Source organism: Quercus lobata, chromosome 4, assembly GCF_001633185.2.
Source record: "Quercus lobata isolate SW786 chromosome 4, ValleyOak3.0 Primary Assembly, whole genome shotgun sequence".
NCBI classification, from domain to species: Eukaryota; Viridiplantae; Streptophyta; class Magnoliopsida; order Fagales; family Fagaceae; genus Quercus; species Quercus lobata.
In genome coordinates this window covers 91496144-91522591 of record NC_044907.1, presented here as the reverse complement: position 1 = coordinate 91522591, position 26448 = coordinate 91496144, and the positions used below count along the sequence as shown (strand labels likewise).

Here is a 26448-nt window from a genome sequence, read left to right as displayed (position 1 = left end):
ATATACCAGCTTACATAAATATTCAAAAGAAAAAAAAGCACAAACTAATTACTAAAAAAAAAAAAAACTTTAGGCATTGTAACTACCGTGCCAGTTGAATAAACCAAAAGCAATGCACAATAAGTGTTGTAACATTTTCTCAAAACATTTATTTTTAGTTGTGATTGGTCACAGTCTCATATTTTATTATTTTATTTTGACTTGTAAAAAATTGACACGTCAATAATTATGAAATTTGTTGTGTCAATATAATAATATATATACCAGTTTACATAAATATTTAAAAAATAATAAAAAATAAAACCCGATTACTGAAGGAAAAAAAAAAAAAAAAAAACGGTAGCTACAGTGCACTTGGCATTGTAGTTACTGTTCAAAACTTGAAAAAAGTTGCTCACGGAACTAAAGCATTGTAGCTACAGTGTTTAGCGCATTCGCGCACGTCAATAATTGTGAAAATATTATGAAATTTGTTGTGTCTGTATAACAATATATATCCGCTTACATAAATATTTAAAAGGAAAAAAAAAAAAACACCCATTACTAAAATAAAAATAAAAAAACTGTAGCTATTGTAGTACAGTGCCAAGAGGCACTGCAGTTACTGTTCAAAACTTGGGAAAAAAAAGTGGCTCACAAAACCAAAGCACTGTAGCTACAGTGATTTAGAGCATTCACGCTTTTATATATATAGAAAGAATATATATTGTTATGGTCCCGTTTGATGTAAAATTTAAATCCTATTGAAAATAGAATTGTTAATCAATGTGTTATATTACCAAACTAAAAAAAAAAAAAAAACGTGATTGATCTGTTAGGAAATAGGATATGATTTTTTATTTATTAAAACCTAATTATCAAATGTAGAAATTTAAAAACAAAATAAAATAAATACGCAAAGAACAAAACTAATTTATCCTAAGAAGTGATAAAACAATAGAAGAAAGGTTGATAAGAACAAATAATATGTTATATTTATCTAAAAAATCATTGTAATTAAAATAAAATAAAAACCCACAAAGAAGAAGAAGTTGTTATCAACATAACTTTATCCAAAGAAGTTATAAAGCAACTAAAGAAAAGTACAACTAATTTGTAATAATCTTTTCCAAAAAAATTGTACGGTTTCTCTATCTTAAAATTCTATATCAATTAGGTTATGTTCCATCTATTTTGCATGGGCAAAAATCGTTTATTGTATCCAGTGAATCTAAGATAACAAATGTTATGCCATCACAAAAGGTAGGTACAATCTAGATACAATTTGTAACATTAAGATGGAAAGGTAAGGAAAGTTGTGTTATTAATATGTTCGATCTATCACTCTATCACAATCTCAGTCCAACAACAAACAACAAAGGTTAGTGATTCTTATACTTTTTTTTTAATAGGAATTGAAAGCTAATTCTTAGTACTTTTGAAATAGTGTTGTTTTTCATTATGGAGTCAAATATTGTTGTTTTTCATTAGGGAATCGGATCTCTTAAAGGATCGATGAAATTCATGTTCCATTCGCTTTCTTTTATATAGTTTTAGCTCTATTATTTTATTTTTATTTTAGTTTTGTCATAGGAAACTCTTAAATTGACATTAAATTCAAAGGTTGTATAAGATACAATTCTATTTTTAATTTAGTTTAATTTTCTTTCTGATTTATATTTTCAATTTTAGCAATTGGTATATGTTTCATTCCATTTGTTATATGTTGAAATAGTTTTTTCTTAAAATTTATTTTCGATTTTTTCATAGGTGATTCCAAGCAAGCATCCTATAAAATTGTTGAAGACTCCTAAATTGACATACAATTCAAAGGTTGTAATCTATGTTATTCTATTTTTTTTAACTTAGATTTTAATTTCTTTCTGATTTGTATTTTCAATTTTAGTTATTGCTATATAAATGTTATTTTATATTTTCTTTTCTTTTCTTTTTCAGTGTTGTCGTAGAAGATTCCATGGGTTCTAAGATTGTTGAAGACGCTTGACACTCAATCCCAAGGATGTAAAGAAAAAGTTGTATAGGCTTTTAAGGTAGATTCCCATTTTATATCAATTTTTTTTTTTAACTCAATTTTAATATTGTGGGGGTCGGTTAATCAATAAATTATTAAAGTCTTGTAAATTGGGCCTGTGGCCTATCCGAGGACGTAAAACTGTCCAAGGAGGCCCAAATCAGGTTGTAAGGGTAACCAAATGAAAGGAAGAGTAGATATCACGTAAGGTGAGTTCAGTATTCGTCCGAGGACAAAATCCTTCTCGGCAATGTGAGTCCGAGGACGACCTGAACGCCACTTTGTTATAAACATACTTTGAAACTACGTTACCACTAAAAGTGGGATATAGGACCAAGGGTAAGAAAGAAAAGGGAAACAAATATCTATGACAACAGCTGCCTCTGCATTAATTGCCTCTCAACCAACTCTCTGGCCGCATTAATGTGGAGATGATGCCTAAACAGTGATGAAACAACCTTATAGCTGCTGGTTGGAGGTTCCAGAAGGTGTGAGATGAGATAGAAAGAGATCCTCCGAACCTAACCTACACGTGTGTGGTGAAGATGGTATCAAGAGGACAGTATATAACATGAAAGAAGGCATTGAGGGAGGGAGATCGGAACATAAAAAAAACAAAGAGTAATCAGAAGAAAACCTTATGAGCCAAAGAACTGAACTTGTTTCAAGGAAAAATTGATCGTTATATTTGTGCTGATCTATCTATAAACGTGAGGTTTAATCGTTTTTCTTTTAGAGTTAGCCTAGTTATTGGATACCCACGGTCTACAAATTTTATTATTTGGGCCTTTAACGTTCGAACCCAATACCAGTTTGGGATCATTACAAATTGAGTCCTTACAAATATTCTTCCTTTTACTTATTATTAATATTGGATTTTGAGGTAGATTCCCATTTTATTTCATTGGTTTTTATTTTTTATTTTTTATAATTCGATAACTACACCAAGGCTATTTCTTGGGTTTGATAGAATGCATTATTAACTTTTTTTTCTTTGTGACAAGTGTTTAAACTTTTTGGTTATTGAAAATTAAAAAATTACCAATAATTTACTCTAAATAAAACTATATCATCTAAAATATAAATTCTCTTCAACTGTAATTCTATTACTAAATGTTTGTGGCAGTTTAAATAAATTTAATTCAATATATATAATAAAATTTATATATTGTATACCATACTTGCACGAAGTTACATATATTATAAAATTAATCCATTTTATCATATGGCTCACTTATTATCAATATGATTATAATTTATTTCCATATAAATCTTAAATAAGTGGTGCATCACCCAAGTATAATATAATGTAGAATTTCGACTACATCATCGAGTAGTCTAAGAGTTGTGATACTCAATCAATTCTCTTATATTATATTATATTATATTATATATAATAAAAGTTGGGCTTAGACGTCGTGGTTGCACCAAGTGGCGGCACCAAATTGCAGAAATTTTCTTAAATTTTTCGATTTTAAGAATAGATATATACATATTTTTTGGATAAATATGACAAATCAAGTAATGAAAGAAAGTAGTATTTGATTTACAACTATAACAGTTATATCTATCTAAAATGTTATCAACAAACCCTAAAATCAAAAAATAGATATATATTTTTTTTGTCCTTATCTTTTTCTCCTATAATTTATAAGATGATAAAAATTTTAACTTTTATGAATTATTAATAATTTTTACTCTCCTTTGCGTCTCCAAGTTTATTCAACAACTTTAGATTAGATCATAAATAATTATTTGTTGGAGGCTTATCAATCTGAAATGCTAAAATCATATTTATCTCCAAGAACAATTCAATGAAGGCTAATCAATCTGAAATGTTAAAATCATAAATATTTCCAAATATATCCAGAACTCTTCTATTACTAGAATTATTCAGAAACTAGAAAACCAAGTTATCTGTTTCTATTTAGAAAATGAACGGAGGCTTTTGCACTAGAAGTAGAAATCTATTTTGCCCAAGAGGAGCAAGGAGCACATTGCTTTTTCAAGCGGTCAAACCAACGAATCAATTGGGCCTCTTGGACACATGATACAGAACATCTTTCATGGCTTGCCATGGTTTCAATCTTAGAAAACAATCAGGTGGCACATGAACTTGCTTAACTTCAGTCATCTATTATATGTATTTTGTTGCAGTTTTTTCAAAGCCTTTTGTACTCTGCCTAATCTTTTGAAGTTTGTGCATATATTGTTGATTTTTTTCCCTTGGTCACTTCTTTTATACTCTTTATATGGATCCAATGCAAGCATGCATAAAATTAAATTTTAATTTTGTGGTTAGAAGCTTTAGATTTATTTTCTTTATGTGGTGCTCATTACAAGGAATATTTTTTTTTTTTAATTCCAGCTATTAAATCAATTCTAAAAGTTTACCCTAATGCTTTGACAATGTTTTAGATAGACACAAATTTTAATTGTTATTATCAACTTTTTTATATATGCACTGTAAGGTCCTAGAAAACATATCACAGATGAGGCACATCAGTGAAGATGCAAAGATGGTTGTAACAAGTTTGATAGATTGGAGTTTTCGGCACACATTCTTGCACAATATTCACAACACTTGGATTGTTTTAGAGCTTAATTAAAAGATATAATAGATTGTATTGCCCATATTGTTAACTAGGAAGCTACTGCATTTGTTTTAATGATCTACTATTCTCTTTGTAGTTTAAGTTTTATTCTCTATTGTTTAGCATATTGTATCTCTTCGTAGTTAAAGCTTTATCATCCCTTTGAAAAAACTTATTTAGGTGAACTAGATAGCAAATATCATAATAAGTAGGGTTTTTTTTTAATTTTTTTTATATATATTTTTTATTTTGGTGCTACTTATTTTGTTTTGTTAATAATTACACAGAGAGGTTGAGATCAAATAATAGAGATTATTGTTCACAGGCCAAAAATGACCTACTATTGAAAGGTATAACTTCTCAATTCTCATCATATCTCAATGCTATATTTTCAATTGTGGATGAAAACTTATTACCAATGTCTTAACTCTTAGTTTTTCTCAACCAAAAAAAAAAAAACCTTGAAGTTTATATCTATATATATATATACACATCCTCTTTGTTTATTATAATTTTTTGGTAGGGTGAAAATCACTCAAGTTTTGGTGTCTTCTCCCATGCTTTCAAGGACAAAAATTAAATTTTCATGTAAGTCTCTCTACTTCAAATTCTTAAATGTTTATTAATTTAAATTGTTCGTAATTATTGAATTAATGTTTCCACTTAAATATGCTTTCAATCATTTTTTGGATAGTTTTTAATTACTAAATTTAAGGTTTTTCCATTTAAATATTACTTGAGCCTTAAATTTTAGGTATCTCCTTTCATATTAGTTGCAAGCTATCTACCATCTTCCATTCAATTATTTTATATATATATATATTGAAAGTTTAAAAACGTGTACAAAAACACCTTTGAACGTTTAGACCCCCAAATTACAACTTAATCAATTCAAGCAATATGTCAAACAACTAGTGTGCGGAAACTTAACATATGCTATCATACGAAATTGATTAAATACTATCTAAGCCATAACAGATTAAAATCCACAGCAGATAAATAAAAGGCAAAGATAGAGAGGAAGGAAGATGCAAACACAAAGACAACACGCGATGTGTTATCGAAGAGGAAACCGAAGCCCTCGGCGAAAAACCTCTCCGCCGCCCTCCAAGCGGTAATCAATCCACTAGAAAATATAGTTGGGATACAAGGACAGCAATAGACCCTCCAAGCCTAATCTACCTAGTGCACCTAAGCCCTCCAAGCTTCTTGCTCCAACGAGGTTGCGCCGAACCTTTTTCTTTTCTAGCTTCCCGGATTCCGCTACTAGACCGTAGCATCAACCAATGAAGATTGGTTCCTTCCTAACTGCTTCCCAGAAATCCAAACAGCAGTCTCACAATGATGATGATGGTGAGAACCTGGTTTGGTATAATGCCTCTCAAGGATTTGACAATGGAGAGGAAGAGAGTTGAGGAATTTGAAGAGTCTCTAAGGTATAGATTGTGTGTGAATCAATCTAGTTTTTCTCTAGGGTTTCTCTCTCAAAATTCTCTCTGGAAGCTCTCTTTCAATCGTGGGTAATAGAGGTATTTATACTGGAGTGGAGAGGAATGTGAAACGTCAGGTTTTTACAAAACAGGGGTGGCTCGCAGCTTGACCTCGCGGCTTGACTAAGTCGCGAGATCCAGTCGCGAGATAACCGTATGGCCAGTTGTCCTGTTTTGTCCTGTAGTGCTCCAGCTAGCATGACTGTTCATCTTCCAGCATGCTTGGCACGTGTGCAGCTTCTGGCGGCTTGCAGCCGCGAGTCACCCGCGAGTCCCAGCCGCGACACTCTGTTTTCTTACACACTCTTGAGCAAACTTCACTCTATCTCACTCACTACCCTTACATCAAACCCACCTAAATACAGGGTTACTAAATGCTGAATTACAAGCAAATTTGGCACGGAATAAAGCTAATAAGATGGTTGAATAAATTCAACCTTACACATATTAGTTGCAAGCTATCTACCATCTTCCATTCAATTATTTTATATATATATATATGCCTTTTATAATACATTAGTCTTACACAATATTCATTCATTATATAACTTAGAAGTAAAATAATCATTTATTTTTATTATCTATTTTATAGTTTACATATGAATTTTGATTAAACCGTTTAGATTTTAAGAATAGATATATACATAGTTTTTGGATAAATATGACAAATCAAGTAATGAAAGAAAGTAATATTTCATTTACAACTGTGACGTTGTGTCTATCAACCAAAAGAATTACCTAAGGATAGAATTTAAACCAAAAAAAGAGAGGAAAACAAAAAAGTACTAATATAATAATCTCATGTCATGAATCGTGATTATGCTAATGGCTAAGTGCTTATCTTTGATTTGCTACAATCTTCTTCATCACTCTAATTTATTCTTATCATTAAATAAAATTAGATTAACATTATTCTTTATTTGTTAGGATATATTTCTTAAATTAAGGAATAATATTTAACATACAAAAATTTAATTTAGATAATATTTATCATCTAATTAACATTATTTTTTTTATTTATCAGAATATCAAACTACAAAACTTGATTATTAAGGGATAAGCACAATCCAAATTCTTCAAGAGGTGATTAATATAAATCTATCTCAAGAAATAGTATATATCTCCAATAATTTGATAATCTCTATCTATCCAAAAAAAACTGTATATATCTCTATTAATTTGATAATTTCTACATTGATGACATTAAAATATATATATATATATATATATATTATATATATTTAAATTCCTTATAGTTATCAACCACGTTCTCTTTCTCTCTCTTTTTAAATTTTTTTTTAATTTTTTATATGTTACGTTATGTTGAATCAACTTTTTTTTTTTTTTTTCATTCTATTCATATGACCTTTTTTTAATTCCAATTTTTATGAGATAAAAACAAAAACATTGATTAGATATCTTTAATTTCAATAAGATTTAAATGAATTATATTTCAAATGGAACTCTACCAATATATATAACCCTATATATCTTTTTTGGAGTGAAACTTATTTCAATATGTGAATGTCTAAATCTCATGACAATGCAAGTATGCATTCTTTCTTCATTTATTATTATTATTTTCATTTTGTTTATATTCTTTAGTGTTATTATCGGTTTTTTTTTTCTTCATGTGATTTTAATTAATGAATTCAAAACATTGTCAAGTTTCTAAAGGCTCCTTCTTTGTTTTTGTAATTTGTTTTTATTAAATTGATTAGGTTTAGTGTATCGATTGCCTTTTGTTTAAACTAATTTTCTTAGCTTTGATCTAATTTATATGCTTAGGGTTAGGGTTATGGTCTTAGAATTAATGATTAAATATGGTTAGAATTAATAGATTAATTTTAACAATTTTCTTATTTGATTTTTATGTTACATCAAATTATCAAGATGTTTTACACGTATATTCTTGAATTATCAACTTTAATTTTAATTTATAATATTATCAAGATTATATTAATTTTAGATTTATCAATTGTTTAGTAAGTTTTTTTTAAAATAATTATCAATTTAAAATTCAATTTGGAATTATCAATTTAATTTAGTTTTAAGAAGAAATCTTACCCCTTATTTTAGTGAGATAATTACTTACATTTGATAATTTTTTCTTTTATCTTTATTGAATCTATTAAAATATGTAATTATTTATACGTTTATTTTATATGCTTTTTCATAAAACCGTGCAACGCACGGGCCTATAACTAGTATATAATAAAAGTTGGGCTTAGATGCCGTGGTTGTGCCAAGTGGCGGCATCAAATTGCAGAAATTTTCTTAAATTTTTAAATTTTAAGAAAAAATATATATAAGTTTTCTTCAACTATAATTTCTAAGTGAATAAAAATCTTAATTTGATTAAAGTTGAATTACATTTGCTGTAAAATTCAAGAAAAATCAAAGAATTTTTTAAAATAAAAATAAAATATTATGTATATCACTATATCTTATTATAATTAGGATTTCTAATTAACGTGTTTGTTGTTATCCCATGAAAAAAATAGAATAAAAAATGTCATATTTTTATGGATAGAATGAAAAAAAATGTTGATATCAACATAATGTAAAATAAATAAATAAATAAATAAAATAAAAATAAAAACACGTGAATGAGGCAATAAGGAGATAAGATAGAGTTTTTTTTTTTTTTTTTTTTTTAACTAGTCAGGGCAGCACGTGCAAGGCACATGCTATATAAAAAATGAAAATTTTATTTTTATTTTTTTAATGCTTATACATTTGGATAGCTTATAATTTGTGAATTTTATGTTGATACTGATTTAATGCTTAAATATTAATTTATATGGACATATTATTTTGTTAAATATTGATATTAATTTTTATTGTTTAGTTTTATTAGACAATTGGTATTGTTGAAGAGAATTATGAATAAAAATATTTCATTTAATTTATTATTTCTCAAATGCATTATTATATATTGTACTAAATAAGTTATCACGGGCATTCAACTAGTATAGTATAAATTTAATAATTTGGTTCAAAGTATTTTAAAAAGTAAGGAGGTGAAATATAAAATTTTGTCAAGCTGGTGAACGTTATTTTGGAATTGTAGGTAGAAAGTTGTGTGTATAGATTTTTATTTATTTATTTTTGGAAAATTGTTTTTATAGACTTTTTATTTTTTGGTCTTTTGTCTTTTGAGAGAGAGAGAGAGAGAGAGAGAGGTGAGTTGAAAAATAAGAAGAAAAAACACCTGGGTTGTGATTGGGACGCCTAAATCCAAATCCAAATCGAATCCTCATCACTCTTTTTATGACGCTCTGCTATTCTCTACCAATTTCATCAAACTTACTTACTTCCCTTCTCCTAGTCCTTCATTGGTAACTACTGCTTTTATTTATTTATTTATTTTTCATGTTCATGCCAAACACTTAACTCAGATTAACTCTATACTCTTCCTACTCACGAATTTGGAAAAAGCACTTCTTTCAACTATAAATTTATTCACATTCTCAATTCTCAAATTCCCATGTCCCCAGATTTCCAACTCCTATTCAATTTACGTTTTGTGGGGTTGTGGAAATTTGATTAATTTATAACATGTATATGTATGCTGATTGTGTGTAGAAATCTGATATGCTGGGTGTTGAAAAAGCTTATTCCAGTTGATAATACGCAATGTGTTGATTGAGGAGGGGGGGACTGAAATTGTTATCAATGGCAGAATGTGTTTCTTCACCATCATGTCTCATCAACCACAGAGGCTGCACGCCTCACCAGAATTTGACTCTCAGAATGCCACAAAGGTACTCTTGCTTTTTTGCTTCCACTTCAAATTGTGTGTGTGTGTGTATGTGTGTGTCATGTTATGTGTTGGAAAGTCAAGTGTGTTGATGAGTGATGACTGTAAAACTCTATTATGCGGGCTTTAACCAAATTTGTTTATTTATGAGAAGACCCTGGAAACAACAGATGCTGAAAAATTTTGTGTTTTGTGTGTGTATGTGTTCTTGTTTTTTCCGCCTAGAATAGGGAATTTCTGAACTAAGCCAGATATATGCAGACCTAAGAAGCACGGACACGGGTGCGAGTATGACACAGTTACATAGCAAATTTTGAAAATGATAGGACATGGGTATTGCGGGACATGTCTATTAAATATATTTTTATTTTTATTTTCTATATATTATAAGCATTTATTTTTCATATAATGTTAAATATATATCAATTTAAGAGTAATAGTGGATAGAAGTTTAGAAAGTAGAATACAAACTATGAATCAAATGCACTAGTACTATTTAGAGCATGAATGCTCTCTTTGTTTTGAGAAAGGGTATTCAATTCCTCATGTTCTTGTGTCTTAGCCATGTTGAGCATTTTTTTTTTTTTTTGAAAAGGACACTGCCAGAAGTGTCCCAAGCATGTCAAGTGTCCGACATGGGTACAACATCCCAAATGAAGTGTCCATGCTTCCTAGATGTAGACTTGTTGAACATAATTTCTAATTTATTGGATCCTAGATAACAGGAAAGTCTTTTACTTAAAATTCAAATGAATAATGGTTAATTATCTTTTTGCATATATATGTAGCCATCATCAATTGTTAACACAAAATACTTGTGTATGATATTATAACTGCAGTATCATTTTTTCAAAATTATTTTTATTTATAGATAAGTGAAAATACTATTGAAACTTAAGAATTAGCAATGATGTTAACCTCACATTTCTGTTATATATTTGCAGTTATAGAAAGTATTCCTATGGAACCTGTAAAGTTCTCCGGATCTCTACATGGAAAATGTGGGAGCTTACTCATAGTGTCTCATATTTGAAACTAAGTCCTTGTCTCAGGGGAACTTCCTTGAAGGGTACTTGCTTGGGGTCTTTGGTAAACCCGGATGGTGCAACAACCTCTGATTGGATACCTGTTGTTGATCAAGTACTTCTGATGGCCAGTGTATTCCTCACATACACTGCTGGAGTCATTCCTGTACGGAAGAAGTCTTTTCTAAAATTTCCAAAGAACATCTACAATGATGATGTGGTCTCTGGAACCTCTTCTGGTAGGTAAGGGTAAGCTTGTCAAAGATGTCAAGGTTGAAGGGCACTTTGAATATACTTGGATTTGATTTGTTTATTCCTCTTTCTCTTAGTTACATAGACATCTTGCTGTTTTCAGTGCCATGAAGAATGATGATCAACTTGATTCAAAGTATGCCTTGAATGTAGTGAAAGGAAAACTTTTAGACTCTCTAAAAGCTCTTGAACATTGCCAAAATTTGGAGGAGAGGGTCCATGAATTTGAAGAACACCGTGCTAAGGGACCTTTAAGTTTGAATGCTGTTCCTGAGGGTCCAAGACTGCATTTGCTTTGGGCTTCTTTTCAGCAAGTTGAGGAAGAGGCAGGCACTGTCTCTATTGTTTCCTTTTACTATGGTTACTTTCCAGAACTTATTATATTATTAGAAGCTGTTGTGTTGATTTCAAAACATTATTGGGAAAAAAGAATATAAAGTTGTTGGTTCAGCAACCTTTTTTCTTTTTCTTGGTTTCCATGGCAAGATAGATAAGTTTATGCCTGTATATTGATGTGCCCTAGTATGGGGGAGGGAGGGGTATACAGGCCAAATGGTATCTTTTCTTCCTTGGGTTGAGAAGTAAGATATGTTGCTTATTGAAAATATTTGACAATTTAACAATACCATACATAAGGTTAGATATTTGATTAAAGTTACACCAGCCAATGCGTTTTTATTGGCTTAGTATTTCGTTAAATTCATGGTTGGTTCATATGTTTTCCCCATAATTGTCATACTTGTCAAATATCAAGTTTATTGGAGATTAAAAACCATTTCATTTATAAATTTTTCCAATTTTTTTATACTGTTTTTTTATGGATTATATATATAAAACATTTATGCATTCACAACACATGCTATAATGACCAAAGGAAAGCGCTGCCACATCTGCAGTTATAGTCCGAAAGTACTAGTCAAGTTACAGTTGGTGCCCCTCATAATCACTTATATACCCAAGATCAACCTAGTAAACACTTGATGTGGAACTTAGCACATGCCCACACAACACATTCTCATACAATCAAGTCAAATCAAATCCATATTATTTGGAATTCAAGGAAAGTGCTAGCCATATTTGCGTTTATACCCAAAAAAAACTAGTTAATTTACAATTGGGGCTCTTTGTAATCACTTATATACCCAAGATCCACCTAGTAAAACGCCAACGTGGACTCATCACATCAAATCTCCACAATTGCATACCAATATTAACTGATATTATGTTTTGCTGAGAGTTCATTCAATTTTTGTTTGCCCTTTGAATGCTTGTTCTTACCAATATTTGACTGATACATCCAAAGTGTGGCTGTGTTTGATATTATCTTGGACAGTCTTAAATAGATACAAATGAACCCTGAAGGTTTGAATGTTAGTGCAAGATTACGCATGATATCAACTGTCCTGACTATTTGATCCTGCTTTGTCTGCGACGGTGTGTACTCTTAATTTCCAAACATGGATTGGCCTATTATTTTTCCTAAAGATGCCAATATTGTGATAAAAGTCAAAACTTGCCTCCTCATTCAATGTTTTCGGTGCAAAGAAATAGTTCTAAAGTGCTAGAGTTGATAAATTATCTGTTTTCATATATCTATTGTTTATTTATTTTTTATTTTTTTTAAAGAAAGTTTTGGCCCCAAGGGAAGGAGAAAGGGGAGATTTGAACTAGTGATCTCTACTTCATGAGGCAGTTAATTCTTAGCTGATTGCACCATATATCGAATTTATAGTAGTGAACTAGTCACTGATGATCAGTGTAGAGTAACAGCTTTTGCTATTAAGTAGAAAGACGCATGTAAAGTTAAGAGTGGCCCTGGGCATTTTATGTGAACTCTATAAGAATGAAAAGTAACTGAGATAGTTGATTGGATTCTTTGATTGGTAATGCGGGGCTCCAATAACCACTTATAAAAAGAAATTGGAGGACTCTTGTGACCTTTACAAAGCTGCAAGCAGTCTTTTCTTTCCAATTGCAAAAGTATATCTCATAATCCAATTTCTTTGAGAAATAAATATTTAGTACTTTTGCAGTCTGTTGAATATTTCTGCAGCTTAGGGTTATTTATTTATTTATTTTTTACAGGTGACTAACATCTCATCAATTCCCAAAACTGCCAAGATGGAAGATTGGTTGACTGTTTTCCCTGATATTATTCAAAGATCCTGTCAGCCTGTATGCATGGCATGGCTGGAAAACGTGCTTTGCCTTGAAAACAGCACCACTAGCAAGGTAACTTGGACAATTAAATTTATCAATTTGTAGATTTTGATACAACTAGCATGTTGAACGAGATGTCGATGTTGTTCCTCATCTTATCAGGAACTTGCTTGTCTGATATATGAAAAGTTAAAAGGAGAAGACACTGTTTTACAGAACATTAGAAAGTCAGGCAAGGGAGACCTATATGCAGAATTATTGTGCTTTTTAAGATTTGGCTCTCAGAGGTAAATTCATTTATTATTGTCTGTTTCTTGGTTGTGTTTTCTCTAAGTTCTCGTTTTGATGTTCCATTTATCTTCTGCTAGATTTGATTAAGAAAATTGTAAAATATGATATTTCTTTGTATTTTCAGTGGGGCACATGCTACTGGCTAAAACAATAAGAACAAAAGGGAACACATGCTCTTAAACACACGCATGTGTATGCATACACAATAAGATAGATAGACTTTCACTGTTGTTTATTATAACTAATATATTCAGCATCTTTCATTATATCATTTTATTTTCATTATCCATAACTAAAAGGAAGATATATATATATATATATATTTATATTGTAAAAATATTATAATTAAAATCATACATATTCATTGTGGTTTTATTGAGGATCCATAGCCGACCTCAAAAATTTTGGACTAAGGTTTTGTTGTTGTATATTCATTGTGGCTTAATGTACTTGGCATGATTGAATATGAAATTTCAAAATTATTTGTTTGTTTGCAAAATTATGTTTCAGACATGAAGGAATATTTATAATGTTAACTTATCAAAAAAAAAAAAAAAAATTTATAATGTTAATTTTTTTTTTAATGCCTGGTTGTTTATAAGTTGTCAAAATTTGCTTGAAAATTATTTAATTTCCTTAGATATTTTTGTAATCATATTTATTCATTTTTACAATTTAAAAAAAAAAATTTATTTAATTATTAAATTAATTATGATGTCATTATGTCCGACCTTTGGTTGAAACCCAATCCAACCCTAAAACCTTGAATGTCTCCATTTTCTGTTTTTTCAACGGTTGGTTTTTATAACCTTGATCACCACCTATATTTTATCCACTATATGACTGGAAAATATAGCAACAGCAACATAAATGGAAAGGGACACCTTTTGCTATGCCATAGTCCAAACAATTTCCTCACTTATTAAACTAAGCATTGTTTTTGTTGTTTGCTTGGACTATGGTTTTCTCCTGAGCCAAGAGCCTTGTAGCTCAACTGGTACTTGGGTATTTTTAACTAGACATCCAACGTTCAAATCTCCCTCTCCCATTGTTGTAACTATTGAATTATTAAAAAACAAAATATTGGTTTTTTTATAACTGATTTAGAAAAAATAATTTAATCAATCTCAAAACTTAGTGTATTTGGCTCCACCACTGTTTCTAGCTTGAAGCCCTTCTTGATTGGCTGATATGTCACATAGTTGAGTTAACTATTGTAGTAATCATCCTGTCACTGGATACAGGTACGGGTACGACACTGCGACACGGCTATTTTTGAAAAAATAGGACACGGGTACAGTGGAACATATTTATTAAATATATTTTTATTTATATTTTCTATATATTATTAAGCATTTATTTTACATATAATGTTAGATATATATCAAATTAAGAGTAATAATGGATAATAAAGCAAATCCATGACTATTAAAGGATGTTTAGAAATTAAAATGCAAACCAATAATAAATATATTTATTAATTTTCAAATGCACTATTACTATTCAGAGCATGAATGCTCTCTTTGTTTTGTGAAAGGGTATTCAATTCCTTTTGTTCTTGTGTCCTAGCCATGTATTGTGTTTTTTTTAAAGGACACGGCTAGGACACGCGTGTAGAAGTGTCTTAGGCGTGTCAAGTGTCCGACAAGGGTATGGCATGGGTACGACATCTCAAATGAAGCGTCTGTGCTTTCTAGTGGTAATAGTGTTGTCTTGTGTATTGTAAATCTTATCTTCCCTTCTAACCTCACCAATCAACAAAGGAGCTTTATGATAGAATTGAGTAACAAAGATGTAATTGTCTTTTTTTTTTAATTTTTAAATTATTATTATTTTTTTTTTTTGATAGGTAATAATAATTTTATAAAAAAGGGACTACTTAATGTACTGGCCTAAAGAATAACAACAAGAAAAAAAGAAAAAAAATACAAAAATGGCAACGACATTATAAATGATGCAATAAAATGGTTAGTTGTAAAACCCCCTAACATGAGACCATTCATACAAGGAACTAGTGAAGGGGTACTAACAACTGAGACCTCATACTTTCCATATCTTTAAAAGTGCATTAATTGTGTTCCCTCCATATTGTCCACATAAAACATAATGGAACAATATTTCAAAATCTAACAAATGCTTACCAATCCAATTTCTCCTACAAAACATAAGGTTGATAACCTTTTCCGATAAAACCTTTGAAACCCAAATGATCTAAAAGAAAGACTCCACAAATCAAATGCAGCAGTGCAAGGTCTCGATAGATGCAAGTATGCAACACCAACCAATTATCATGTAACACCTCTTGATAAGTTACTTACAAGTGAGTATCATTCCTCATTCCATTGTCATGTCCGTGGGGCCTTCAACCCCAAATGCCTTCCATGGGAAGAGAACGACATTTGAAACCTCCATCTCACTTGATCACCATCCACTCTAAAAAGATATTAGATTCTAAAAGATGGAGAAACAAGGCCACCAAATCTGACTCCCAAAATTTTATTTTTTATTTTTTTTTAGGTGTAATAGAAAATAAACTCCCAATTATTGAAGTCATAAAAGAATCTTACATCCCAACTCCTCCTTCCCTCATTCTGTCTTACCAACAAAGACTGCATTGAAACATCTCTATCTGTGGAATGGAGGTAATATGCTATTAGTGTTAAAGTAGGATGCCTAAGACTGTGATAATGTATTTTATGGGATCATAAGCAAGAATTAGGAGGTTGGCTCTCATTTAACAAGTGGTTTTAACCTCAAGAAATGCTTGTCCTTGGTTTCGCCCTTAGGGTTAGAGAATTTAGATTTTAGAACTTTTAGGAGGGTTAAGATTCAAGAATGACTAGGGAAAGGATTTGATTTAGGGTTAAAAAGAAATGGAAGTCACTGTACACAATCTGTGAACAGTGCACTGGGAATAGAGCACATGAGTAGTAATGTAAACAGTGACATGAATAGTGACAATATCAAAGAGAAGAGAAAAGGAGAAAATGAACACAATACAGTCAATATGCCTCAATATTCAAAATGCTCAACTTTTCTATTAACCAACCTCTCTTTTTGTATGATGACAACCTTCAGAGAGTCTAGACGTTTACTTTCCTAATATACTAGAACTCCTACTTTGACTAGTAAACAAACCTCTAATTGAATTGGACCAAGACACACACATAAAAGCCCATAAGCTAAAGCACACTTTTCTTTTAATAAGCTAAAACCCTAGGCCCACAACCAACAATTATAGAATTATTAAAATATCCTTGACCCTAGAAAAAATCAATTAAAAAAATACTAACGACCTAATCAACTACACCAGATGCCTATTGGGCTTTGCATTCATCTTCTTCCAAAGAGAATATTTGGAATAGTTGAGATATCAAAGTGTCAAATTGGTGCTTCTACAAAATGTGATTTTTGCAACTGAGTGGGTCAAAAAATCTTTGTGTGTGTAGAGGTTACTGAAAACTCACTTTCCATTTTTTTTCTTACAAACTATATTTGATCTTCCCACACTTACTATACCTTCATTTGTGTTTTACCAGGGAGGACTGCTGTTATGACAATAGCATATTTCTTTTGCATGGAGTTTCCATATTGGAAGATTTGGTGATAACTTTAGCTGATGGGATTGCAAGCATATTTTTGGAGCTTATCTCTGTTGACGGCAATTTGTCAAATGAAATGAATAGCCTAGGTCTGGCATTGTGTACTTTGTCTACCCGGGCACTCCAAAGATTACGAAATGAGGTAGTGTTTGTGAGCTTAGAATAATGATTCTTGATTTGTTATGCACAACTGGTTTTCTAAGCTATATAGCTACTTGCACTCTTATTTACTATTTTTTGGGCATGGGCTAATTCTTGGTCAGACTTTATTTAACAGCTTATTCTTGTGATGCATTGATCCTGCCAAGTATATTGACCTTCTATTTAGAAACCATTCAGGTTCATAGCTTGGACATTTGACAATTTATGCTTTATTTAGAACCCTGCTCAGTCCAGTTGTATATTATCTCATAACTACTTCCGATAGGCATTAGGAATCTAATTGAGGCTGCATATATATATATATATATATATGTATGTATGTATGTATGTATGTATATTCATTTTATCTCCTCTTTCTTTACTCACTACCTTGTGCGTTTAGACATAAACTATATTATTGCTGGACATTGGTTGTCACCTGGCAGCCAAAATAATATTCCTTTCTTTTCTTCCCTTTTGCTAACAAAAGGTTTCTCAGAAACATATTAATTAATATTTTCCAATATGTACATTATGTGTGGAAAAGTGTTCTGTCTCAATTACATTTCTCTTTTTGGGTACATTTCACTAGAGCTGTTTTGTAAGTTATGATTATAGTTTATAGGGCACTTACATATGTAATACTGTGGGTGTTTCTGTGTAAGGTTTGTTTATTTATTTATTATTAATATTTTTTGTTTTTGGGTGGGGGTGGGGGGGTGTGTGTTTGATTAAAAGATAGAAAGCTTTATTGATTTATAATTGAAGTACATCATTTGCCAATAAGACAGAAAAAACACAAAGGCAGATCTTCAAGCCAAACAACATATGTACACCTTCCATTACAAAAATAGCAATAGCACAAGCAACTTAATTCTCTTACTTAGCAACATAGAGGAATGATCAAGAACTTAGACCTGCAAAACCTGAAATAATTCTTGATGAAATGTCTATATTGATTATGTAGCCTAAGTTCAAAGTGCTGATGCTGGGACAGTCCAACAAATAATGATCATTCCAAAATACAAGGCTGTAAAGCAGGCTTAGTCGAAGATGGAACAGAAGGGTGGGCCGGGGGGGGGGGGGAGATTTTTTTTGAACAATTAGTAACATGGGAATTGTTTTGAACATTTGGGTTAATTGGTGTCTCTATAGGAATTGATGGTTTATCACAGACTACCATAGCAGAATCTGATCGAGTCACATGGACAATGGGAGAGGCAGATTGAGAAAAAGGTGAGTACAATAATCACAAACCACATCCACACTTACCACCAAAATCATCTGATCAGGATAATTCCCAATGTGGATCTGTTGCTCACTGCAAACTGGCACCAAAGTTTGAGGAAAATCATCAACCATCCCCATAACTGTTGGATTAACTACTCTTTTCAGAGCCATTGTCAGAAAAATAACACACCCCTTCTGCCACCAGATTGGGGTGCATAACCTATGGATTATCAACTTGAGCAAAGGGCAAATCATCAGATAATGAATTACCCATTGCTGTCAAAGAAGAACACAACTTACAGCGAGAAGATAGAAAAAACACATACAACAAAAACTTGCATGAGAGAAAAGAAGGGCAGGGATGAAAAGGAAATGAAAAATACAATAGTAAGAGAGCAAGAAAATTAATATAATATTATGAAAGTGGGAAATGAGTCGACACAAATAAAGAAAAATAAAGTAACAGAAAAAATCTGTATGGATCATTTAGAGGAAGATGAAATGATAATGGAGAAGAAACAAGCAGGAAACCACAGTCAAGAAAAAACGAAAGGACAGTTTGACAAAATGGTTACCAAGGAAAACAAACTGCAAGGGAGACTGAAATGATCCAAGAAAAATATGTACACAATGGAATTTTTTATTTTTGAAAGTAAACAATGAAATTTAATGAAGACTAAGAAAATAAATCATTAATGACAGACAAAGAGATGTGGATGCTAGACATAGACGGAGGAGATAATGATAAGGATACAAACAAAGGAAAACAAGATGGAAACGAAAACAAGTTTTAATGATCAATAAAGACAAAGGGAGAACTAAATAGTGAAAAAAGGGAACACAAAATCAACAGAAAAACAGAGAAACACAATCAAAAACAAGATCCTTATTGGCATTTCTGCTCTGAAGAGACAAAAAGCCAGAGAAAAGGGACAATTCAAAGGATGCAAGCATGGGTTCTGAAGGTGGGGTGAAAAAAAGGGGGGGGGGGTTTGGTACGTATATTATATTATGTTGGGTTCTATTTTTTCCTGGTTATATTTGAGCAAAGCCATGGTGATGACTGATTAGTGATTATAATTAAGTGGTTACTTAAAAAAAGAATTAAGGTTACTTATAGATTATTCCTACATTTTTCTTTCAGAGTTTAAAGACAGAAAAATGAAGGGGGAGGAGGAGGTGGTGTCTAGGTGGGGTGGGGCAGAAGTTACAGGATTTCACTTTGTTTTTGAAAATTTGAATATTATATGGAAAGAAAAAATCATCCTAAGATTTTATGTACTGTGTTATATTACTATTGCATATTTGAATTTTCTGCCAAAAGTACCTCACCAAGACTTATATACATGCTTTTTTATAGGTGGCTTTGAGCCAGTGGTTGTATCTAAATGTGGAGGCAGTTGTATCAATGTATGAAGATCGCTTTGACCTATGGACACTACAGAATCAACTCATTGAAGCACCAGGAAATAGCCAGGCTGAGAATTATAGCTGGTGGAAGAGGCTTACCCTGCGAAAATTTGATACTGTGTCATCTCCAATACATTATATCATGATACGCCAATTCTCCATGCCTGTAAAGCGGATGAAGGAATTAAGGGCCTTAAGAGGGTGGTATGTTGTTTTACCTTTTCTCCGGATTTTTTGATCATTTCATCCATACCGCATAATTGCAATTATCACTGGGATGCGCACTTTTAGTTGACATAAACTTCAATTGTTGGAGATTCCAGAAATCAATCGCTCATCTTTCGTTTTTATTTTAGTTCTTAAGATTGAAGTCAGCAAGTGATTGATTCCATTTGTTAATCCATGATGGAGAATTGCTTTAATAGGTTTATTCCAAGAGGATTAAAAGAGGCTGTGTGAAGATGAGGTGTTCTATGGAATATCATGTGACTCTCTCATTCTAGTCATACTTATCTGATTATATTAGCAATAAATTGTACCATACACCGGTGAAATATCATGTATTAAGTAATATTTAGATATGTTGCATCAGGGGAATTTCCTATCTAGAGTTTGACAATGTCCAGAGTCTAGAGTTGAATTGGGATGGTGCTGGTGTGAGGATATAAGTCAGTGCTTCTGTAGATACTTTAGGAAGGCCAGTGAGTTCATGAAGATTAAAGTTGATTTCTTTGATTAGTTATACTGCTGTAGTTTTTGTATGGTCTTTAATAGCTTGAGGGAGCAGAACATGATTTGTGTACAGCTAACGTGTTATGATCTTTGTGTCCTGCATGGATTAAGAATAAGCTTAACCATGTGTTTATAAGCTCTTGGGCACTCTTTCCTTGCAAGTCGGTTTTCAAGGGTGAGTTCTACCAATGGATTTGTAACATTTGGTATCAGTGCCAATCGCCACATTGAGTAATTGTACGTAGCTTATTGAGTATGAGATCAAATGAGTTGCGGTTTTGTGGTCAAATCCTGGAGGAGGTGACCTAAAGGCTAGATTAAAATAACTAATAGGTGAGTGGAGCCACCAAAATAGAAAGGGATACCATTGGGTCCATGTTGTTAGAGTGAGCCGTTGTGGATGTCGGCTGTAGAGCATGGTGGTATGTTATGATCCTAGTGTCCCACATGGATTAAGTATAAGCTTAACCATGTGTATATAAGTTTTTGGGCACCCTCCCCTTGCAAGCCGGTTTTCAAGGGTGAGTTCTGCCCATGGGTTTGTAACATAAAGGTTCTGAACTACAAAAACCACATTCTTTTAGCTTCTCTAACGATTTTGTCGTATTGGTGTTGTACTTGTGTCCTATATGCCGTCTCATGTTATAATTTTTTAGAAATTGCTCGTGTCACTATATCGTACCTGTACTTGTACCCTGTACGTGTCTGTGTTTTTCTAGTTTACATATGATTTTTTATAAATCTGTGAACCACATGAACATTGTACACTATTTGTAAAATTGGAACACTTTTAGCTATTTAAGTAATTATGTCTCTTCTTGCCTAAAAATCCACCCCCATCATTCCAGAAAGGGATACATTAGAGCTGAATTCCAAAAATCCACTACCTAGATTTGTTACAATTCACTTTTAGCTGAATTCCAAAAATCCACTCTTAGCTATGTAAGAGTGTATTCACTTGTTGTCAAAGAGAAGATAACCACTTGGCATAATCGTGACTTTTAGGATCCAAATTTTATTATAGACATGGATTGTAAATTCCATTAGGAAAAGCCACAATTTTATAATTTTAAAGCTAGAGCAAATACCAGAGCTTGGAATCTGCTAATCTGTTTTTTGGTGCCTTCTTCAAATATAATTGCTTCATTGGTGATTTTGAGGTCAAGTAAGGTTGGTTGCCTTTTTAACATGTTAATTAATATGTTTCAGGAGATATTACTTCAGCCTGTTGCTCGAGTTATCTGACATTAGCATGCCATTGATTAAAGCCGTTATTGGCAAAGTCAGCGATGCCATCTCATTCTTTCTGGTATGCTTGATTGGGAGGTCATTAGGACTCATCTATACTGGAATTAGGCAGTCACTGCGATGGAAGTGATATAAAATGGTATATTTTTGTTGTTTATTGCAATTTCTATAATGCTTGATTGGCAGGTCATTATTGTTTATCGTATTTCTGCCATGGCACTTTGATTTGGACTCCTTCAGATCCATTAATGTCTGGACCATTTTGAGGCTTCCCTCACATGCATTGGTTGATAAATGCCAAAATCTGAATCAATTTTGAGGTTTTCATAATTTTTGGTACAACAATTGAATGGACCCTGTTCCAATGTGATTTTTTTGTAAAATTTAAGATTGTCGTCACAAATACTTCATCCATGCAGGGAAGCGTGAAAGTTTAGTCTTGTTTGGTTTCCCTTGCAATATGCATGTCCTGCTGCGTCCTTCTTTTGTCCCATTTAATGCTGATTTTTTTGTTGGACTTTTCATTTTGGGGTTACCCCCTCTGCTGGGCAGACAACCACTAGGCTTTTAAGCTATGTTTGGTTGGGTCGAAAGGAGGATGGAAAAAGGAGGGGTGGTTAGACAGGTGTTTTCATTGTTTGGAAGATGAGAGAAAATGGAGAAGAAAAATTGGTAGGTGATTTTACACCCAGGCTCACAAAATTAATCTCCCCAAAACGGAGAAAAAGAGGGGGAAAATGGATTTGAAGTTAAAAAAGATATTACTACCCATATTACTCCATTATTTAAAACTATAATAAGGGTATAATATAATATAATTTCCATCATTCCACTTTTATGTTTCTCCCACCAATGACCAAACACATATGATGGAATTTTTATTTTTTTATTTTTTTATTTATCATTCAATCATTTTCTATTCTCACTCTTCTACCTTCCTACCCAAATAGATTATAAAACCATATTCAGGGGAAAAAAAAAGATTATGAAACTTGGACCTGATGCCAAATTCATGTGGGCATAGAATTTTTTATTTTGTTGTTTTGGGTTTCCCTACGTGTTTAAAATATATTCGCAGTAAAAAAGTAGTCTTTGTAAAATTGTCACCCTAGAATAACATCACTACGTATGGTACATAAAGATCTACTAAATTTCTCTTAAAAAAATAAAACTACGAAATTCAATGTAAGATTTTGAATAGTTTATGGTGGTTAAAAGATCTATTTTGATGATTTCTTTATACCATTACGTTAAGACACTAATTGGTTTTCTATATAAACAGGATTTAAATTCATGCCCACATTTGACAACAAAAAACTTTACTAGTTGAGCAAATTGAAACCAACTGATAACATTTTTATCATAGTTTATCATGGTTGTCCTTGGTTAATTAATTCAATTACCTAAATTGATTAATTAATTCAATTACCTAAATTGATTAATTAGGTCAAATTACATGCAAATCATGGAGGCACTAACAAATCACCGAAAAACTAATATGCAGCGATTTTACAAATGGAAAAAACCTCTTGCAAGGCAAAAATCCTACCGGGTGAATTTAAGGTCACCACTCCTAAGAATCTACTAATTAATAATCAAGCGATTACAAGTATAAGGAATCTTATCACTAACCTAGATTATTCCAAAATACCAACATACAATTGAACCTTTGCTCCAATAACTAACTAGACTTGATCTTGTAGTAGACTTCTTTCTTTCTTGCATAAATCTTCAATCTGTGACTAACTCCTTTGCATGGATTCCAATACGTGATTAACTCTAGCAACTTGATTGATTGTTGTTGGTTGAAAAGTTTTTTACTTCATAAACGAAAGATTAGGAAACACTTGATTATAAAATCCTAAGGCGTACAAATGCAGTAGCTCTACACAGAGTATATGAGTCTTAGGTCTCTATTTCCGTACTTGATGACTTTAAAAATAAGCCTTATATATGACTAGGGTTGTAGAGAGAGAAACCTTAATCATTCAAGTCATCATGGGCCGAAATTTAAATCTGAGAATTCTGAATTCGTTATCCTTGATAGATTGAGCTTGTGTCGAGCTTCTTCATTAGTCCTCGATAGCAACTTGTGTCAAGTTTTAATGAAACAATTTTTCTTCACTTGTTTCTTGGATCAACCTTCATGTCTTTAATGATACCACTTAATATGTTAGAACAACATATTTTTTGATACATTAAACCCAATTTAGATTTACGCAATTACAAGTAAAGTGCGTTTTGTTTAAGGATTAGCTAATTACATAGAAAATATGACCTTAACAATCTCCCCCTTTGGCAATTCTTGACAAAACCACAAGCATAATTATGAGAGAAGTTTGAAGAACAAACTTCCTAATTTTTACACATAAAATTACATAAGTCTAACCAATACAATGAACTCTTGAAAAACTTTGCAAGAAGAGAGATCACGGTATGAAAGACTTGCAACTTGTCTTAGCCAAAACACTTAAACAAGATCCATCAAGGTATCAAATGTGAAATATAGACAAGTTAAATAAACTAAGAAACATGTGTATAAAAATAGGAAAAAAACAATACGTGTGTAGACACCGCATTTTGTCCCACTTACGACTTGAGCCCTCGTTCCCTAATGATGCTGAAATTCTAAGGCCCAAGGTTAGTTTAGAGCCCAATCAGATTCTAAATTGACTTGAGGAAAGTTTTTATGGAAAATATAACTTTTTTATGAGCAAATAAATCTATTTTTGGAAAATAAAGGCCAAGGAAACCTTCGGCCTACTTACGCATACACTCGTATGTGTACGCAGGTTTGATGCATGTGTACGTAGGCATGGACCTGAGTATGTAGGCATGGTCCTATGTACATAACTAGAGTTTCAGAGAGCTATGAAAGACAGGTTTTTTGCATTAAAGCTGAGGTTTGGAATGAATCCCACATCGTTTGGAAGCCGTTCCAAATCCCCATTTTTCAACTATATAAAGCCTTACATGGTATATTTGAGAAACACACAAAAAATTCTAAGGGAAAACATAAGATTCACTAGAAATAGTGAATCAAAGAGGAAGTTTTTCACAAAATATTCTTAAGTCAATGTTTGCTGATTAGACATTTTCTGGCCTTGGTCTTTGAGTTTTAAGATTACTAATCACTTCTTTGTTTGATTGTGAATAGATATGATTGAGGGGAACGGTCAAAATCAAGTCTAGGAGCTTTTGTTTTGAGGTATTGAGTTCTAAACTCTTTTCTTTCATTTCTGCTTTAATCTTGTTTTTAATCTTGTTTCCTTGCTTTGTTTATGTTTTAATATGCTTGTTTAGTTTAGTTTTACATAGTTTCTATGTTTTAAGACATGTTAGGTTGCTAGATTTATTATTTTAAGTCTTGCTCTGTTTTATGTGTTTTTGAGTTTCTAGGTTAGGGTTCTTAAGGTATGTTTGCGTACGCATGATTCTGTATGAGCATGTAGACTCGAAGTATGCGTACGCATAAAACTGGCCTACGTACGCAGGCCTATGTATGCACACACATACTTGTGCCTAAAAACCCTAATATGAGTTTTTTTGCTTCTGTTTCTTTTACACCATATGCTTCTTTTTTTATCCTTCTTTATGTTTTTGAGTTTCTGTTTCTCTGTTTGATTGTTTGTTTGTCTTTAACAAGAATATATTAGGGTTTTCTCTTATGTTTTCTTTATTTTACAATTAACATGCATATGCTATGATCATGTATTGATACATAGGTGCTGTGATGCAGTAAAGTAAGCGAGGTAAAATTTACATTCATATGTACATGCATTTGATTGGGATATGATCTTGCTTGGGATGATGAACATGGATGATTTTTGCTTGTTTGTCTTTCCTTTAATAATGAGATGCAATAACATGTTTGTTTGATCCTGCCATAATTTGTTTGCTACCTTGGATAGGATGATATGAGGTGTCATGATAGATGTATGTTAAGGTTTGGGATGATTGATGCCATGTTGTTTGCTTAGATGTATGCTAGTATGTGTGTGAGTATAGAATACAATATTGAATATGCTTTTAATGAGATTAAGACGTAAGACACAATAACTAGAAGCTGACCCATAGGTCGGGTGGTTTTGGGTGCCTAACACCTTCCTTAAACCATACCAAAACTCTTAATCCATACTTTGGTAGTAAGACTTAGTTCTTCCACGTAAGGGCGCTATATTTATGGTTCCTAGACCTAATCTAGATGACGACTCCAATCTTTTCTCCGCACTGGTTCACTCGGCCGAGGTGTACTCCCCTTGTCAAGGAGGAAAACATGCTGCGTCCACAGTGGCGACTTCGCCAGGGATAGAAAGTTTGATTCCAATGTGTCCTACTTCTTAATCCTAATAAAGGCTTGTTCAATACTTGTTTGCACACACTTCACTTGGTTCTTTTGTCCCATTTACTTCGGTTGGTGATGAGTGGGAAGATGAGTATGCTCCATTCAGGCCAAAGTCTTTCGAAATTCATCCCACCAACTCATAATCTGTGACATT

The 26448-nt window shown here is 32.0% G+C and overlaps 1 protein-coding gene across 1 annotated transcript; it reads left to right on the top strand.

The window, feature by feature from the left end:
* Positions 1-9261: 9261 nt before the first annotated feature.
* Positions 9262-22306, top strand: LOC115987898. The gene is made up of 9 exons (XM_031111510.1): positions 9262-9436; positions 9684-9862; positions 10803-11126; positions 11239-11461; positions 13221-13367; positions 13458-13582; positions 17126-17330; positions 19920-20173; positions 21911-22306. Exons 2-9 carry the CDS (start codon positions 9774-9776, stop codon positions 22077-22079), a joined length of 1536 nt encoding a protein of 511 aa, XP_030967370.1. The 5' UTR covers positions 9262-9436; positions 9684-9773; the 3' UTR covers positions 22080-22306.
* The last annotated feature ends 4142 nt before the right edge of the window (positions 22307-26448 follow it).